The following is an 18,080-nucleotide window of genomic DNA, read 5'->3' on the forward strand; positions in this document are numbered from 1 at the left end:
CCTACTTGCGACAATAAAAAAAGATTATAAATTGTTTCAATCTACTTCAATGGCTTGCAGTCACAGCTCAGTCGCATCTTATTTTACAATTTTATCATCGATTGGGTAAAAAGGTTTTGCCCAATTCGTGTACTTGCTCCTAACTTCCTCATTATGTCTTGAGGCTCCTGATCTGATATTTCACCATTTTACAGCAGCCCTCACGGGGTTCCTAGTGAGCAGCCTCTGTGACAGCACAGAATTGGGCATAGTGTAACACTGATTCCTAATCTCGTCCAGCAAGAACACAAAATGGCTGGAAAAATAGACTGGCCCAGGGGAAGGATCCTGCATTAGTGGTTTATAGGAGCATAGGTACAGAAACAGGCCATTCAGCTCCATGAGCTGGTGCCACCGTTCAATTAGATCATGACTGGTCATGACTATTGACCCTCGCTGGTTCTATAATCCCAAATACCTTTTCTAATAAAATTCTGTCACAGTCGAGGTTTTCTAACTGACCCAGCCCATTTAAAGACAGATTCGTAAATTTCCACTATCCTTTGAATAAAGCAATGTAGAATGGATTTTATCGAGTATACAAAGCAGAAATGATTGACACCGGTAAAAGGCACAATGTAGAAAAATATTACAACTACAATCACCGACATTCTTCACCCTGCCAGCTGCAGAATTAAGCAAAGCGTAAAATTTGCGAACAATAGCAAATATTAGGAAATATCAGTGAAGCAGAAAGGCAAATGAAGCTGGTTAATGATAAAATGAACAGTAAAAATATACAGCCCTTCCCACTGCTTGCTGGCACTTTGATGCATCACGCAGCAATACAAATTAACAGCACATGACATGAACTGTAGTCACACGCTCCCAACTCCAACTTAAACAGGTTCTGGAAACAGTTCAGTTCCAAAGCTGAGGCACTGATTTGGACTGATATTATTCCACCTCGCAACTTCCAAGAAATGAGTTAACTGATCAACAAAAACTGCCCTTGCTTAACTGCCTCAATTAAATCTGCGCAAAGTACTTCAAGTGTCACTAAGTATTGTAAGATACCACTGAATTACATCTGAAGTGCAGTTACTCCTGCACGTAGGCAGTCAATGCGCACGGCAGGTCCTACAAGCAGTTACGTAGCTTTGATGATTGATCAGGTAATCCTTTCGTTATGGCCTGTACTAAAGGAAAGATTTTGCCCACAACACCAGAAGTACTCATTGCTGTTCCCTGAAGAGTGCCAACATCTCCCAGAACAAATAGTTAGGAAGGCAAAAACAATATTGCCCTTTATTGCAAGGAGGATGGAGTATAAAAGTACAGAGCATTGATTAGGCCACAGCTCGAGTACAGTGCACAATTTTGGTTTCCTTACTTCAGGAATAACGTACTTGCATTGGAAGCAGTTCAGAGCAGCTTCACGAAGCGCATTCCTCGGATGAGGAGTGGGGCGGGGTTCTTATGAGGAAAGATTGATCAAGTTGGACACATGTTCTTTGGAGCTTAGAAGAATAATTATTGAAACTTAGATTCTGAGAACAGGGTGGATGCTGAGAGAATGTTTCCTCTCGTATGGGAGACTAGAACTAGTGGACAGTTTAAAAATGAGGCGCTTCCGATTTAAGACAGGGATGAGGAGGAATTTCTTTACTCTAGATGGTCGTTAGATTTTGGAATTCTCTTCCCAGACAGCAGTGGAGGCTAGGTCATTGAATATATTGAAGGTCAAGTTAGGTAGATTTCTGATTGACAAGGGAGTCGAAGGTTATGGGAGAAGGCAGTAGAATGGTGTCGAGACCGTGATATTATTGAAAGGCCGGGCAGGCTCAAGGGGCTAAAAGGCCTACACCTGCTCCTAGTTCTTAGGATCTGGATGAGCCAGACAATTTAACATCTTGCCTAGAAGACGGTATATGTGGCAAGGCAGCATTGCCGTAGTCCTGTACTGCCAATGCTAAATTACACGCTTCAGTCCAGAGGGGTCATTTCCTCAAAGTGTAAAGTAGGCATTATCAGACTGGCTGCCTGTTATCAATCTCTGCGGTGTCTAACGGGCAATTGAATCAATAATGCATATTGTACACCATCACTCTGGTCTGTAAATGTAATCCACAACCTTCTGAATCAAGACGTCAGAGGTGAAGCTGACCAGCTATGCCGACACTAGTTAAAGCTCACTCCCTACTTGTGTCAGTTTGCATTTTGGATCAAAATGCAATAAAAACGGAGTTGTAGTAGTGGATGTGAGCACAAGTTACTATCGGCTCCCTCAACGTGCTGGCTTCATCCTGCACGAAGACACCTTTCTAAAGTTCTGAAACCAAGCTCCCTGTGGTTCAGCCAGATCGATTTCAACTTTTTAAATGATTAAAGAAAAAGCAAATGGGAGTCAGCTTTATTGCTCCTAATCATTTAGATCACGTTTTGAGCTGGGCACAGATGCTTAATACACGAATGGAGAATTATATTTTGGAAAGTAGAAGTCAGGAGGGAGCTGCTGCTCAGGAATCCGTACCTCCGCCAATTTCCATTCCGGTAGCTGGCGGAGCGGAGGGCTGTGGATGCCGGGGTGACCAGGGTCGGGGACGTGCTGGGTGGCGGAGGGGTGGGCTGGCTGACACCCCACGAGCACGCCGAGCGCAGGGCAGTGTCGGTCGGGCGCACGGCCAATGCCATCCAGGCCTCAAAATGGCCGCGCTCGGCCCCACGGGCACACTGGAGTTAGACACGGCGTGGTTGTGCGGTGGCATCCCGTCTGAGCGGACCCCTGCTCGGACAGAATTTCACATTAGTCCCGGGCCCTGCCGCACTCCCTGGGCACCGGCACCCCACAGCCCCAGCCGCCTCTCAGAAATACCCTCCGTGCCATTTCGCGCTGCACGGAGGGGTTTCCTGTACGGCCTGCTGTTGCACACCTTCCACCTCTTTTCCCTCGCCCGCCGTCCGGACACGCCTCGGCGTGCCTCGTTGCCGTCCGGCGGCGGAGGTCCCTGCTGGGGGTCCCTCTACAGAGGCGTCCTCCCCATAAAACTTGGGGACCTGGGGTGGAGGGTGCTGCACATGGCAGTGCCGTACAACTATCGGCTTCACCACTTCGCGGCTCTGCCAGAGACCTGCTCCTTTCTGCGGCCTGTTGAAGACCGCGGAGCACGTTTATGTTGTTTGTCATAGACTGCACACCCTCTTTGCTTTCTTGACAACGTTGTTGTTGAGGTTTTGTTTGCATTTCAGCCCCACGCTCCTGATCTACGGACACCCGGTGCGGAGGGGGGCGGGGAAGGCGGAGGACATCCTCGTGAACCTGCTCCTGGGCCTGGCCAAACTAGCCATTTATCGGTCCAGGCAGCGGGCGATCGAGGGGGTCGTCCGGACCGACTGTCTGCCTCTCTTCTGCGGCCTCGTTCGCGGCCGGCTGTCCCTGGAGTGGGAGCCGCAGGGGCTGGATTGCTTTATCGACCCCAATTTTCGCACTTTATTTTCACGGGTTTTAGATAAGTTTTTGTTCCCTTTCTTGTTCTTTTTGGGTTGTGCTCCACTCGTTGTTTTAAGGAGCACTGCCTTGCTTTGTTTTATAAATTATTTACGTTATGCTCTTTTCCTTAGCTCATTCACACCCAGCATCTTGCCAAGGCAGATGCTGGCTTAAACCTGCAAAAAAACCAAAAAAAAATACCAAGTATAAATTACAGCCGTGGAGCCCAAAAACACCTACAGATGCATAATACATGAATGGAGAATTATATTTTGGAAAGTAGAAGTCAGGGATTTAAGCACAAAACCTGGGCTAACACTCCAGTGAAATAATAAAGAAACATTGTCCTCCTGGAGGAACTTAAAGACTCAAAGAGGAAGAGTGAAATTCGTCTGATGTCTTGGTCAATGTCTGCCCCTCACCAACATCACTGATGCAAGTTATCTGGCACATTCATTACAGCACAGAAGGAAGCCATTCGGCCCATCGGGTCCGGTACAAACTCTTTGCAAGATTAAGGCACCTAGTGCCACTCCCCCAACTTTTCCCTGCAGCCCTGGAAATTCTTCCTCTTAAATCATCATCCAATTCTCTTTTGAAAGCCTCCACCACACTCTTAGACAGTGTACTCCCAACCCTAACCACTCACTGTGTAAAATCAGCTTTTCCTCTGTTACTTCCTTTGCCTTTTATCTTAAGTGAGCGTCCTCTGACTGTTGTGTTCCTACATTACAACAGTTCATTTAACTCATTGGCTGGAGACAGTGTGGTTTGGGATAATGCCAAGGTCGTGAAAGAGGCTAGAAACGTTCTTAATATCAGCTCAAAACTACTGTCAGCTAACCGACACTGGTGTTAAACTTCCACTGTGAAGGGTTAATGAAGTTTTGACAAGAGTCATCCAGACTCGAAACGTTAGCTCCCTTCTCTCTCTCTCTCCACAGATGCTATCAGTCCTGCTGAGATTGTCCAGCATTTTCTGTTTGGTGTTTCAGATTCCAGCAGTTAATTTGCATTTATGGGGGGGGGATAACACGCGCTCCAGGAGCAGCACAACGTATATGGAAAGAGGGAGACACAAGTACCTATCTGTGGAAGTAAAATCTCAAATACTCTGGCCTATTCTCCTCGGTACAAGGCTAGCCTCTCTCCTCAATCACTACTTGTTCCTAATCGAAAGGAAAACCCTCAAACAGGCCGGCGAGCTACCAAAATAAAGCAGCCTGTTCATTCTTATTCGTAAGAAAAATTCGTACATTCAAGTTTTTTTTGGGGGGGGGGGGGGGGGGGGGGGTTGGGAACGTGTTGTTTTTTGGCCAGAGGGGGAGGAGGTGCTGTTTTATCGACATTAGAGAGTGACACGATTGCAGAAACATTCTCCCCCATCAGCCCAATCGAGATGGATATTAGAAGCAACAGCGTTGACAGAGAAACATTTCACTATTAAACGTCGAGGCCGTGAAAAGTCAACGTAACTATATCAGTCCCAAATGAAACAAACAGGAAATACCGGACAATCTCCGTTTTGGTTTCAGACTCCAGCACCCGCGGTCATTTGCTTATATCCAAATAAAACGATCTGTTTTCACACTCTTAAGGAAATCGTACTCAAAATCAAAAGGAGAGAGATGCCTTCAACAGCAGGCCCGGCAGTTAACTCATCACAATAACTGGCGGTGGACTTATTATTTTTTAAAATCGAAATATACCTGCCCCACACCATAAACAAATGACAGTAAGCGAGCCCCCGTTCACTCACCCAGCACCACAGGAGGTCTGGTCACCTGTAAGCAGACCGGCGGCAATGGCTCATGCGTGCAGCCGGCGGAGAGGTCGCCGGCGCAGGGGACGGCGAAGAGGGAAAGGAGGAGAGAGAAAGAGGAGGAGGAGAAGGAGAGGCCAGTCCTGGAAATCATTTCCCAGCTCTCATAACTCGGGGAGGAAAGGTGCAGCGGAGACAGAGAGGGAGCGGAGTCCGCGGATAGGGGACAGCCGCTGGGCAGAGCCCTGCACTGGGAGGCGATGGAACGCGGCGGATACAATGTAACAGTCCAGCCGGTACAATGTAACTAAGGCCGAGTTCCAAAGGGAAATTGACATGAAACACACGCGCGCCCACTCGGCCAGTCCATGGCAAGCAGCCGGGACCGCACGGCAAGGCGCAACACCACAACACCAGGCTCTATCAATCGAGACTGGAGGGATGCAATACACACAAAAAAATACGCCTGCCACCCTCGGGATTCTACTGGTGCGCCTTCGGCACGTAAACCAATAAGGAGAGGGTTGGGGGGAGGTACACGATTGGTCATCAAACATGTGTTAGGTACACTGGTCTAACACTGGATGCAACTTAGATCAGAAAGATGCTCTAGACCTTGAAGTTAGTTCAATCAGGTTTATTGAACTAATAGCACAGTTAGCGCAGTTCTCTGTGAGTTCGACTCTCTGCTAACTTAAGTGTGGTTACTCTGACTGAACCAGACTAGCTCTTAGCCATGTGGTGGACGTGTGAAATTGTAACAACACCCTTGACAGACTCTTCATCAGTGGAAAGAGGCGGAATGTGAGTGCCTCGTGTCTTTTATAGTCAGATCCCACCCCTGAGTGTCCTGCGTGCTTATTGGTCATGTCCTGTTCTCTGTCCACTAGCTGCCTGTTTGTATATCATTATGTTTGTGGCTGCATATCATGACTTTTTATCTCCTTTTTTAAATGTTGGATGACATATGTGAATGTTCCCTTTGCTGCCCCCGCGGGGGGTAAGGGATAGGGTGCTTTCAGGGGTGTGGGTCGGGGATGGGAAGGTGTCTGACATCTATCAGGTAATGCAGGAGGTGGGAGAGGCATCAGTAGAGGAGCTGAAGGCTAAGTTGGAGGTGGAGCTGGGAGAGCAGATTGAGGAGGGGACATGGGCGGACGCCCTGGAGAGGGTGAACTCCTCCTCTTCATGTGCGAGGCTTAGTCTCATCCAGTTCAAGGTGCACCGGGCCCACATGTCCGGATCTAGGATGAGTAGGTTCTTTGGGGGTGAAGACAGGTGCGTCAGGTGTTCGGGGAGTCCAGCGAACCATGCCCATATGTTCTGGGCATGCTCGGCACTGGAGGAGTTCTGGAAGGGGGTGGCGGGGACGGTGTCGAGGGTGGTGGGATCCAGGGTCAAGCCAGGTTGGGGACTCGCGATATTTGGGGTTGGGGCAGAGCCGGGAGTGCAGGAGGCGAAAGAGGCCGATGTCTTGGCCTTTGCGTCCCTAGTAGGCCGGCGGAGGATCTTGCTGCAGTGGAAAGATGCGAGACCTCCGAGTGTGGAGACCTGGATTAATGACATGGCGGGGTTCATTAAGTTGGAAAGGGTCAAGTTCGCCCTGAGGGGGTCGATACAAGGGTTCTTTAGGAGGTGACAGCCTTTCCTCGACTTTCTGGCTCAACGATAAGGTACTAGGTCAGCAGCAGCAGCAACCGGGGGGGAAGGGGGGGGGGGCGGTTTAGGGGGATAGTGTTTAAGTTAATTTGCTTATTGTTAATTTATTCTGTTGTTTATTGGGGTGGGGGGGGGGGGTGGGGGGTTTGTTATATGCGTTGTTACGGGTGCCGGGGGGTGTTTATTATTATTGTTGTTATTGTTATTATTGTATTGTTTTGTTGATATATATTTTTCAAAAAATTTCAATAAGTTAAAAAAAAAGACATGTGAATGTATTTACGAGAATAGGCCAATATTAACATATATACATGCAGTGGATGTGAACATATGTACATGTGAAAACAGCTGTCTAATGCGAGAACACAGAACATAGCAAACAGAACAAATGTTCATAAGTCCGGTCTCTGTGGCTTGCATCTGATCCTGGTTGACCGCCGGAGAGGTGGTGGTGGGGACGACAGCGCCTGGATGGGCGGGATTGAAGCCTGACTGGTGGCCTCGTGAGTCGAGGTATCAGGAGGTGGCAAAACAACAGAAGGAAACGGAGAAGAATGTGGTTGCGGGCAGGCAACTTTGTGCAGTGCCCGTCTGTTTTGTTGCACAACAGAACCATCAGCCAGATGCACAACATACGAGCGGGGGGCAACCTGTCGAACAATGACAGCTGGAGCTGACCAGCCTCCATCAGGGATCTTGACCCAAACAGTGTCTGATGGGGATATCATGGGCAAATCGGTGGCATGAGCATCATAGCCCTGTTTTTGCCGGCCTCAGAGTTGCTGCATCTTCTGCAGCACCGGGAGGTGATCTAGGTTGGGCACGTATGGCTGGAAGTGTCGTTCGCAGGTCCCTGTTCATCAGGGGTTGAGCCGGCGACATGCCAGTGGACAGTGGGGTCGCCCTGTACGCAAGCAGCGCAAGGTGAATGTCAGACGCAGAATCTGCAGCCTTGCAGATGAGCTGCTTCACTATGTGCACCCCGTTCTCAACTTTTCCGTTTGACTGCGGATAGTGTGGGCTGGAAGTGACGTGTTTGAACTGATACGACTGGGCAAACAGAGACCATTCATGGCTGCTGAAGCACGGGCCATTGTCACTCATGACACTGAGTGGGATACCATGCCTGGAGAACGTCTCCTTACAGGCCTTGATGACGGTCCGAGATGTGAGGTCTGAGAGCTTCACGACTTCAGGGTAATTGGAAAAGTAATCAATGATTAACACATCATCGCACTCATTTGCATGAAAGAGGTCGATGCTAACCTTGGACCACGGAGAGGTTTCGATTTCATGCTGCTGAAGTGTCTCCTTACTCTGCGCTGGCTGGAAGCGTTGACAGGTCGCACAGTTAAGGACCATGTTTGCAATGTCCTGGCTAATCCCGGGCCAGTAGGCAGCTTGCCTGGCTCTGCGTCTGCACGTTTCAACACCCAGGTGGCCCTCATGGATTTGACAAAGCACCAAGCTCTGGAGACTGTGTGGAATTACAATCCGGTCCAGTTTGAGGAGGATACCATCAACCACCATCAGGTCGTCCTTTACATTGAAAAATTGAGGGCACTGCCCTTTTTGCCAGCCATTGGCTAGGTGTTGCATAACATGCTGCAAGAGGGGGTCTTTGGCTGTCTCTTCACGGATACGAATCACCTTCTCATCAGATGCCGGGAATGCGCTAGCACAGAGCTGCACCTGTGACTCAACCTGTGACTCAGTTTGCTGGATGACGTTCAGTGGTTCACTAGGCACTGTGATGGAGCGGGACAGTGTATCGGCAATGATGAGCTCCTTGCCAGGCGTGTAGACCAGGTCAAAGTCGTACCTTCTGAGTTTGAGGAGGATGCGCTGCAACTGAGGCGTCATGTCATTAAGGTCCTTGTGGATAATGTGGACCAGGGGCCTGTGATCCGTCTTGACTGTGAATGTCAGCAGGCCGTAGACATAGTCGTGAAACTTGAGAATGCCAGTGAAAAGGCCCAGGCACTCCTTCTCGATTTGTGCATACCTTTGTTCGGTGGGCGTTATTGCCCTTGATGCGTAGGCAGCCAGGATGAAGTGTCATTGCGTTGCAGCAGGATCACACCGATGCCATCCTGGCTCGCATCTGTCAAGATTTTCATTTCCCGATCTGGGTCAAAAAATGTCAATACGGGTGCAGTGGTGAGCTTGGCTTTCAGCTCCAACCACTCTGCCTGATGGGCCGCCTTCCACTCGAAGGCAGTGGACTTCTCCACTTAGTTTCATAGGGCTGTGGTGTGTGAGGCCATGTTTGGGATGAACTTGCCCAGAAAATTGACCATGTCCAGGAAGCGCAATACCGCCTTCTTGTCTTCCGGGACCTTCATGGCTGTGATGGCCTTGACCTTGTCTGTGTCGGGGCACACGCCCTGCTGAGAGATCTGGTCTCCTAGGAACTTGAGTGTCGACATGCCAAAGCAACATTTGGCCCTGTTCAGCTTCAGGCCATTGGCATGATACGGCGGAATACCTGCTGGAGACAGGAAACATGCGCCTCAGGGGTCGTGGGCCATATGATGACGTTGTCCACGTACACACGAACCCCTTTGATGCCATCCATCATCTGCTCCATGATGCGATGAAATAACTCCGATGCCGTGACGATGCCAAATGGCATACGGTTATAGCAGTACCTGCCAAACAGTGTGTTGAAGGTGCAGAGCCTTCTGCTGGACTCATCCAGCTGGATTTGCCAGAATCCATGTGATGCATCTAACTTCGTGAAAAACCTTGCATGTGCCATCTCACTGGTGAGCTCCTCCCGCTTCAGGATGGGGTAGTGTTGACGCATTATATTCTGGTTGAGATCCTTGGGATCAATGCAGATGCGTAGGTCTCCAGAGGGTTTTTTAATACACACCATCGAGCTGACCCAGTCAGTCGGTTCGGTTACCCTGGAAATTATCCCCTGCTGCTGCAGCTCCTTGAGCTGTTCCTTCAGGTGCTCCTTCAGCGGAACCGGGGCTCAGCGTAGTGCATGGACCACTGGCTTGGCATCAGGTCGCAGTAGGATCTTGTACCGATATGGCAAAGTGCCCATCCCATCAAACACATCTGGATCCTGAGCGAGGATGTTGTCAATGCCAGCTTGAAGATCCACGTTGGAGGATGTCTTTGAATAAACCCGCTGCACCAGGTTTAGCTTTTTGCAGGCATGTGCGCCCAGCAGGGTTGCCCTGTCCGGCTTGACAATTTCAAACCTTAGCCGTGCATGGGTGCTCCAGTTGGAGACGAGTAGACCCCAGTGCCATGATGGCATTACCGTTATAGTCCAAGAGCTGGCAGGCTGCTGGAAGGACCTTGGGGGGCATCTTGATGTGTTTGAAGTCTGCCTGTGAGAGGAGGTTGGCAGAAGCACCTGTGTCCAACTTGAACTGGATGGAGCAGCGGTTGACCTGCATCACTGCTCGCCATTCGTCCTCTGAATCCACAGCGAGGATGGACTGAATGTGAGATGAGTTAGGTGTGACATGTTCACGTGTAGTAATGATGCCCACTCGGTAGGCAGACTCCAGGCACTCATCCTCTGGATCCGTAGTGCTGCCAGGATCAGAATCCTGTAATCGTCGCTGCACATTCTGGATGAGCCATCGTTGGAATTGGGAGAGCTGGCCTCTGACTGGTGGTGCAGACCTGCACAAGGCTGCATAGTGTCCAGGCTTCCCGCAGTTTAAACATCGCCTGCCTCTTGCAGGGCAGTGTCCCTTTAAGTGGGCATTGCCACAGTTCGGGCACGTCATGACGTCAGCGTCATGACGCTGTGTACGGCGTCGCACATGCGCAGTGCGGTCGGCCGACGTCTGCGCAGTGTGAGTGTCGGCCGCTTCGTTATCCCATTCGCATCACGCATGCGCGGGGCTCCGGGAAAAGTGCGCGAGGTGGCCACTGTCTTCAGTGCTGAGGCGCTGCATCCGGGAGATGGCCTGCATACTCTCTGCCTTGTGGGAGGCAAGTTTCTCATTTTCAGCCGATTTGTATTGGGAATACCGATTTTTTTTGCATGCTCATGCACTGTACATGTTTCAATCGTGGCTGGCAGGGTCATATGCTTGATTTTTAAGAGCTGCTCTCTCAGAGGATCAGAGTGAACTCCAAACACAATTTGGTCTCTGATCTTGGAGTCAGCAATATCACCAAAGTTGCAGGACAGCGCTAGCAGGCGGAGGCTAGTTAAGAAGGCATTGAAAGATTCATCTTTACCTTGAAGACGTTGTTTGAATATGTAGCGCTCGAAGATTTCATTGGTGTCACAGTGACTACCGAACTTGTCCAGGATGGTCTGAAACTTTGTCTTGTCCTGGCCTTCGGTGAAGTTAAACGAGTTGAAGAGTTTGATGGCTTGATCGCCCGCTGTTGAGAGGAGAAGCACAATCTTTCTTGCATCAGACGCACCCTCGAGGTCTGAGGCTTCAATGTACAGCAGAAACCTTTGCTTGAATGTCCGCCGGAGGTCCTGAGCTGGTGAGGAGCCTGAATCTTCTCCATGGTGCCGGGATACATTTGCTGGTCATCACGGAACGGACTGAGGTAAGCCTCCTTAAATTAGTAGTCTCCTGGTATCATGTCGTGTTAGGCACACTGGTCTAACACTGGCTGCAACTGGATGCAGCTTAGATCAGAAAGATGCTCCAGACCTTGAAGTTAGTTCAATCAGGTTTATTGAACTAATAGCACAGTTAGCACAGTTCTCTGTGAGTTTGACTCTCTGTAAACTTAAGTGTCGTTACTCTGTCTGACTGAACCAGACCATCTCTTAGCCATGTGGTGGAGGTGTGAGATTGTAACAACACCCTTGACTGACTCTCTATATGTTCATCAGTGGAAAGAGGCGGAGTGTGAGTGCCTCGTGTCTTTTATAGTCAGATCCCACCCCTGAGTGTCTTGCCTGCTTATTGGTCATGTCCTTTTCTCTGTGTCCATTAGCTGCTTGTCTGTATATCATTATGTGTGAGTCTGCATATCATGACAAAACAGAGGAAAAAAAACAAAAATTCGGGACTTGTCACAGTGCAACTCAGGAAGTAAAATGATATATTTTTAAAAATTCAAATAAAAGCAAATTATCCGTGCTGGAACTTGGAAATTCAGTGTGTCAGTACAACCTGTTCGAAACTGGCCTTGTCAACCTTAAAATGGAGCTCCAGTTTTACTGATGCCAGGATTGCTCATTTTGTTTTACTGCCATTTGACAGTTTTGAGCTAGTCTTTCCCAACTGAGTAATATACTGTCAGTTTTAAAAAAAAGTTATGGTGATTATATTGAAGTCTCTCAAGGTGCAACAGGACCTATACAGGAAACCGGAATATTATTGCACTGTGGTGATCATTTTGAAATGTTTTGTCATGTTCTTTCAGATATTTTATGAATAAAGTACTCCTTTTGATCTTGGTATGGAACTATGGCAGGCTGAGTTCCATTCTAAAAGATTTGTTTCTGTTCTCCAGTTTCTAAAACTTATTTTCGGAACAATGGTTTTACATTGTTTTTAACAAGGTGAGGGAGGTGGAATGGAAAGTGAGTGACGTGCTCATTCCCGCTCCTACCTTCTCAGCACGATGAATCAAGCGTCAGACCATTAGCACTGTGGAAAGGTGGGGGGAGGGGGGGGGGGGGGTTGGGCCTCCATGCCCAATCAGCTGGGGTCAAGGCCAGGAGGTCATGCAGCAGGGGGGTGGTGCCATGAACAGGACATTGGTCGCCACTACAAATTTAAAGCCACCCGTACCCTCCCAGCCTCTCCTTACGTCTAATGCTAGAGTCAAAGGCCAGTGGCGGTCCGTCCTCTTCTTCTGCACTTGTGCCACCTCCTCATACCTGCCCTGAGGCACTCACAGTGCCATCCCCAAACAGTGGCCAGAAAATGTAGTGGACAGCGAAAAACTTCAGACTATGGGCTATCGAACAAAAGCTTGTTCAGCGGTTGTTTCAAAATGGGCAGACGGGTTTCAAATTTCTGCATCCGCTCGCCTTCTGTCACATCTGAGATTTTCAAAATTCACTCAGGGTACGTGGGCATCGCTGGCTGGGCCAGCATTCATTGCCCATACCTAAAGTGAACCAGGTGGGTGTTGCTGCCCTCTGCTGGTGGCAACTGATGAAACAGACAAATCGCACTCCGCAACTACAATTTGATTTAATACAGCCATTATTATTTAACTCCGACTTTAGCTATGTGCTGACTTAAACATTTACATAAGTTTCAAGGCTCACAACTTGAACAAAAATGCTACCTACTAGAGAGAACCTGGCCAGGCTCGCTCTGGAGGGTTTGGGCTGTGAGCTTCCAGACTCGGGTCTTGCCTTGCAAATGTTGATCCCAGGTTTATTGCAATTGAATCTCAGAAGTCCCTACTATTTTATAATGTTTCAGCTTGTAATTTATAGCTCATCCATATAAACATTCTGGTAGCACAGGTAGGCCTTATTCGTCCTTGAGGGACCCTTGCTCGTCCTTGAGAGAGCCTTGCTCTTGCTGTTCCAACACAAAGTGTTATCAGCAAAATTTCCAGTTGCAAATAGTCATTCTGTCTGTTCCCCTGTAATTAATCTTGCGATGGCAGCATCACGGTGGCAGTGCTTAGCATTGCTGCCTCACGGCGCAGAGGACCCGGGTTCGATCCCGTCCCCGGGTCACTGTCAGTGTGGAGTTTGCACATTCTCCGGTGTCTGCATGGGTCTCACCCCCACAAGCCAAAGATGTGGAGGGTAGATGGATTGCTTAAACAATGAAGAGTCAGAATACGGGAGGAAGATAGAGAACCTAGTGGCATGGTGTAATGACAACAACCTCCCTCAACAAAACTAAAGAGTTGGTCATTGACTTCAGGAAGCAAAGTATTGTACATCCCCCCGTCTGCATCAACAGGGACGAGGTGGAGATGGTTGACAGATTCAAATTCCTAGGTGTCCACATCACCTAAAATCTGGTCCTGGTCCACCTACGTAAACACTACGACCAAGAAAGCACAACAGCGCCTATACTTGCTCAGGAAACTAAGGAAATTCAGCATGTCCACTTTGACTCATACCAATTTTTACAGGTGCACCATAGAAAGCATCCTATCGGGCTGCATCACAGTCTGATATGGCAACTGCTCGGCCCAAGACCGAAAGAAACTTCGGAGAGTTGTGAACACCGCCCAGTTCATCACACTAATCCGTCTCCCATCCATTGACTCTATCTTCATTTGTCTTGGGAAAGCGGTCAGCATAATCAAAGACCCCTTTCACCGGCTTACTCTTCCAACTTCTTTCATCGAGCAGGAGATACTGTCATGTGAGAGTACCTTTAAGAAATGTGTTTTTAACCATAGATTTGAGCCAGGGAAGTGGGATGGAAATTTTCGGAGATGGGAGGAGATAGGAGTTAGGACACTAAATGATTTGTTTCTTGGGGGTTGTTTCGCAGGATTGAACGAGCTGGGAGCAAAGTATGGGCTGGAGCAGGGGGAAATATTGAGATACATGCAGGTTCGAGACTTGCCAGAAAGGAGATACAGAGCTTCCCAGTAGAACTGGCTTCCACATTGCTGTATGAGGGGGACAGGGGGACTGGAGAAGGGGGTAGTATTGGCGATTTACAGGGCTATTTTGGAAGAGGAGAAGGCACTGCTAGACGGGATCAAGGCAAAATGGGAGGAAGAGTTGGGAGAGGGTATGGAGGAGGGGTTCTGGTGTGAGGTGCTCCGGAGGATGAACGCCTCCACCTCGTGTGTGAGCTTGGGGCTGATACAGCTGAAGGTGGTGTATAGAGCGCACCATACAGGGTGAGGATGAGCCGGCTCTTTGAGGGGGTAGAAGATGTGTGTGAATGTTGCAGGGGGAGGGGGTACCCCGCAAACCATGTTCATATGTTTTGGTCCTGTCCGAAGCTGGAGGATTACTGGAAGGAGGATTTTAGGATAATCTCTAAAATGGTGCACGTGAAACTGGACCTGGGCCCTCAGGAGGCCATATTCGGGGTGTCGGACCAGCCGGGGTTGGAAACGGGCACGGAGGTAGATGTAGCCTTCGCCGCATTGATCACCCGAAGGCGGATCCTGTTGGGGTGGAGATCAACCTCTCCACCCTGTGCCCTGGCGTGGCAGGGGGACCTGCTGGAATTCTTGACGCTTGAAAAGGTCAAATTTGAACTGAGGGGAAGGATGGAGGGATTCTACAATTCATGGGTGTTATTCATTATGCACTTTCAAGAATTGGATCGCATCGAACATTAGGGGGGTTGGGGGCTGGGAGGGATGGGGGAGGGGGGGACTGTATGTGTTAATGGCGACTATGGGTGATTCCTGATTCCTTTTTGTCAGTTGTTTATGTTAACATGCCGGCTAATGTCTGGGGTTTGGTGGAAGGATGGGATAATTGTTATTGATATGGGATTTGACATTACATTCGTTACTGATTATTGTTTAGTGTTGAGTGTAAATTTGGGAGAAAATGTGAAAAAGGAGGCGAATAAAAAAAAAGAAAAAAAAGAAATGGATGTTAATCAAATAGCTGCAGTGATATCAGAGAGTGGGTGGAGCTGGGCTGTCTGTCTGCTTTTACTTTCGCTTTGAACAAAAGCTGATATGTGTCTGTGAGTTTCAGTTTCGTTTTCAGAGCTGGATAGCTGCAGGCAAAGCAAGCAGCTGTATAAGGATCTCTCGCTGCAATCTAAAGACTGTCTCCAGATCATTTGAGGATTTCAAAGTGATAACTGCTCTCAGTAGAGAATTTGAATCTGATCTCTGTGTTAAAGAGGGTATTTGTCTTATGGATGTTGCAAGGAAAGATTGAGGGTTACTTCTAGAATATTGTATCTCTGGGGATTATTGATGTTGATTGTTGTTAAGATGTTTATAGTGGGTTTATAAAGTGTTAACTGGATCCATAAATAAACATGGTTTTGTTTTTAAAAGTACTGTAGATCTCTCTTGCATCACACCTGTAAAGTGCACAATCTCTTAAAAGTTTGGGTCAGGTGAACTCCATGATACACTTTGGGGTTCTCTAAACCCTTGCCCATAACAAATTGGGGGCTCGTCCTGGATAAAGTCTATCTATTGGATTGGCTTTATGAACTTAAAAGACAGTGAGGGATGAGCATATTGTGGTTGCTTTTCAGGTGTGATATTCCAGTTTAAGTAGGGAGTGTGTTGTGGACAATGACTCTTTCAGAGGCTCTGACGTTTTGTGGGAGTGGAGATGGTCACACGCAGTACCTTACGGACAGAGACTAAAAACAGGCTTTTAGATTTGGCAAAAACATTGCAGTTAACATTGCCTGAAAGAATACAAAAAGAAGAGATACTTACAGTGCTGGCTGACCATTTAAGATGGCCTGATATACAGTCATTAGAAATGGCAAAAATTCAGTTACAAATCAAGCAACTTGAACATGAAAAAACATTAAAGCAGCTTGAATACGCAATGAGAGAAAAAGAAAGAGAAAGGGAGATACAGATCAGAGAAAAAGAAAAGTAGAGAGAAGAAAGAAACAAAGAAAGATAAAGGGAGGAAAGGGAAAAAGAGAGAGAGTTTGTACTTCAGAAAATGGGCATGAAACGTGACAGTCAGGTAAAAATAGCGGCTGTAAAGGGAAACGTACAATTGGATGATAGCGATGAGGATAAAGATAAAGAGTATCATCGTCAAAGGCTTGGTGGGGATCTATTTAAATATGTCCAAACATTGCCAAGGTTTGATGAGAAGGAGGTAGAAGCCTTTTTCATTTCATTTGAGAAGGTGGCGAAACAAATGAAATGGCCACCGGACATGTCGGTATTACTGATTCAAACAAAGCTGATAGGTAGGGCTAGTGAAATGTTTACATCACTACCGGAGGAGGTATCTGGGATGTATGAAGAACCTGGTCAAACATACAAAGGCTCAAACAGAGTAATTTTGATAGGTAGATGAGGGCTTTCAAAATAGACCAAAAGTATGAAGCTCTCAGAGAAATTATACTTTTGGAGGAGTTTAAAAATTCAATTCCTGATGCACTGAGAACTCATGTGGAAGAGCAGAGGGTTAAAACTGCGAGATTAACAGCAGAAATGGCAGATGATTATGAATTAGTTCATAAATCAAAGCTTGGTTTCCGACACCAGTTTCAGTCTGTGAGGGATAGAAACTGGGGACATGAGAAATACTCAAGTGGTAAAGGTGATCTGATGGGAGATAATAAGGAGAGTGTTAATGCTATGGTTCTCCCATTCCCAGAGTCGTCACACTCATAATCATCAAGTACGTTTCCCAGTCCATCTTTTCATACCTATGATTGAGATCAAGATAGTATATGCTCTTATTTACAGTTTCTTGCTAGCCAATCGGCCAAAATTTCTTCTTCACTAGGATAGAACATAGAACATAGAACAGTACAGCACAGAACAGGCCCTTCGGCCCTCGATGTTGTGCCGAGCAATGATCACCCTACTTAAACCCACGTAACCCGTATACCCGTAACCCAACAATCCCCCCATTAACCTTACACTACGGGCAATTTAGCATGGCCAATCCACCTAACCCGCACATCTTTGGACTGTGGGAGGAAACCGGAGCATCCGGAGGAAACCCACGCACACACGGGGAGGACGTGCAGACTCCACACAGACAGTGACCCAGCCGGGAATCGAACCTGGGACCCTGGAGCTGTGAAGCATTGATGTTAACCACCATGCTACCGTGAGGCCCCCAAAAGTAACTGGTAGAAAGGAAAGAGGAGATTAGTACAGAAAAGTCACCTCGAGCCAAATGCTTATGTTTTTCAGATATAATAATAATCTTTTATTGTCACAAGTAGGCTTACATTGGGCGAAATTCTCTGCAGACCGATTTCCGGCGAGGAAAATCGGTGTAGATGACTCCGGCGTCGGGACCTTCTTTTAGGCCGCTATTCTCCGTTCCCGGAGGGGCCAGCAGCTGACTGATGCGATACGCGTCAGTTTAACCAGCTGCGGAAGTGGTGAGACCCGGCGTTTTTTGGAGGAGGAGGAGGAGAGAGACTGACCCGGCGTTGGGGGGGGTTGCGGCATCGGGGGGGGGGGGGGGGGGGGTGGGGAGGGTTCCGGCATTTGGGGGAGGGGTTGCGGCATCGGGGGGGGGTTCCGGCATTTGGGGGGGGGGGGGGGGGGGTTCCGGCATTTGGGGGGGGGGGTTTCGGCATTGGGGGGGGGGGTTGCGGCATTGGGGGG

At 48.3% G+C, this 18,080-nt stretch overlaps 2 protein-coding genes across 2 annotated transcripts in view; one reads left to right on the top strand and one right to left on the bottom strand.

Moving 5' to 3' along the window:
- The window catches only part of pla2g15 (phospholipase A2, group XV), a 51,382-nt gene extending 45,718 nt beyond the window's left edge, over window positions 1–5,664 (bottom strand). Inside the window, exon 1 of the mRNA XM_038806882.1 lies at window positions 5,229–5,664. Within this exon, the coding sequence (XP_038662810.1) occupies window positions 5,229–5,385 (157 nt within the window). The 5' untranslated portion in view covers window positions 5,386–5,664. The remainder of the gene's footprint in view (window positions 1–5,228) is intronic.
- Window positions 1–18,080, top strand: part of usb1 (U6 snRNA biogenesis 1) — a 103,714-nt gene that overhangs the window by 75,331 nt on the left and 10,303 nt on the right. The window lies entirely within an intron of this gene.

The sequence above is a fragment of the Scyliorhinus canicula genome, chromosome 9 (genome assembly GCF_902713615.1).
Source record: "Scyliorhinus canicula chromosome 9, sScyCan1.1, whole genome shotgun sequence".
NCBI classification, from domain to species: Eukaryota; Metazoa; Chordata; class Chondrichthyes; order Carcharhiniformes; family Scyliorhinidae; genus Scyliorhinus; species Scyliorhinus canicula.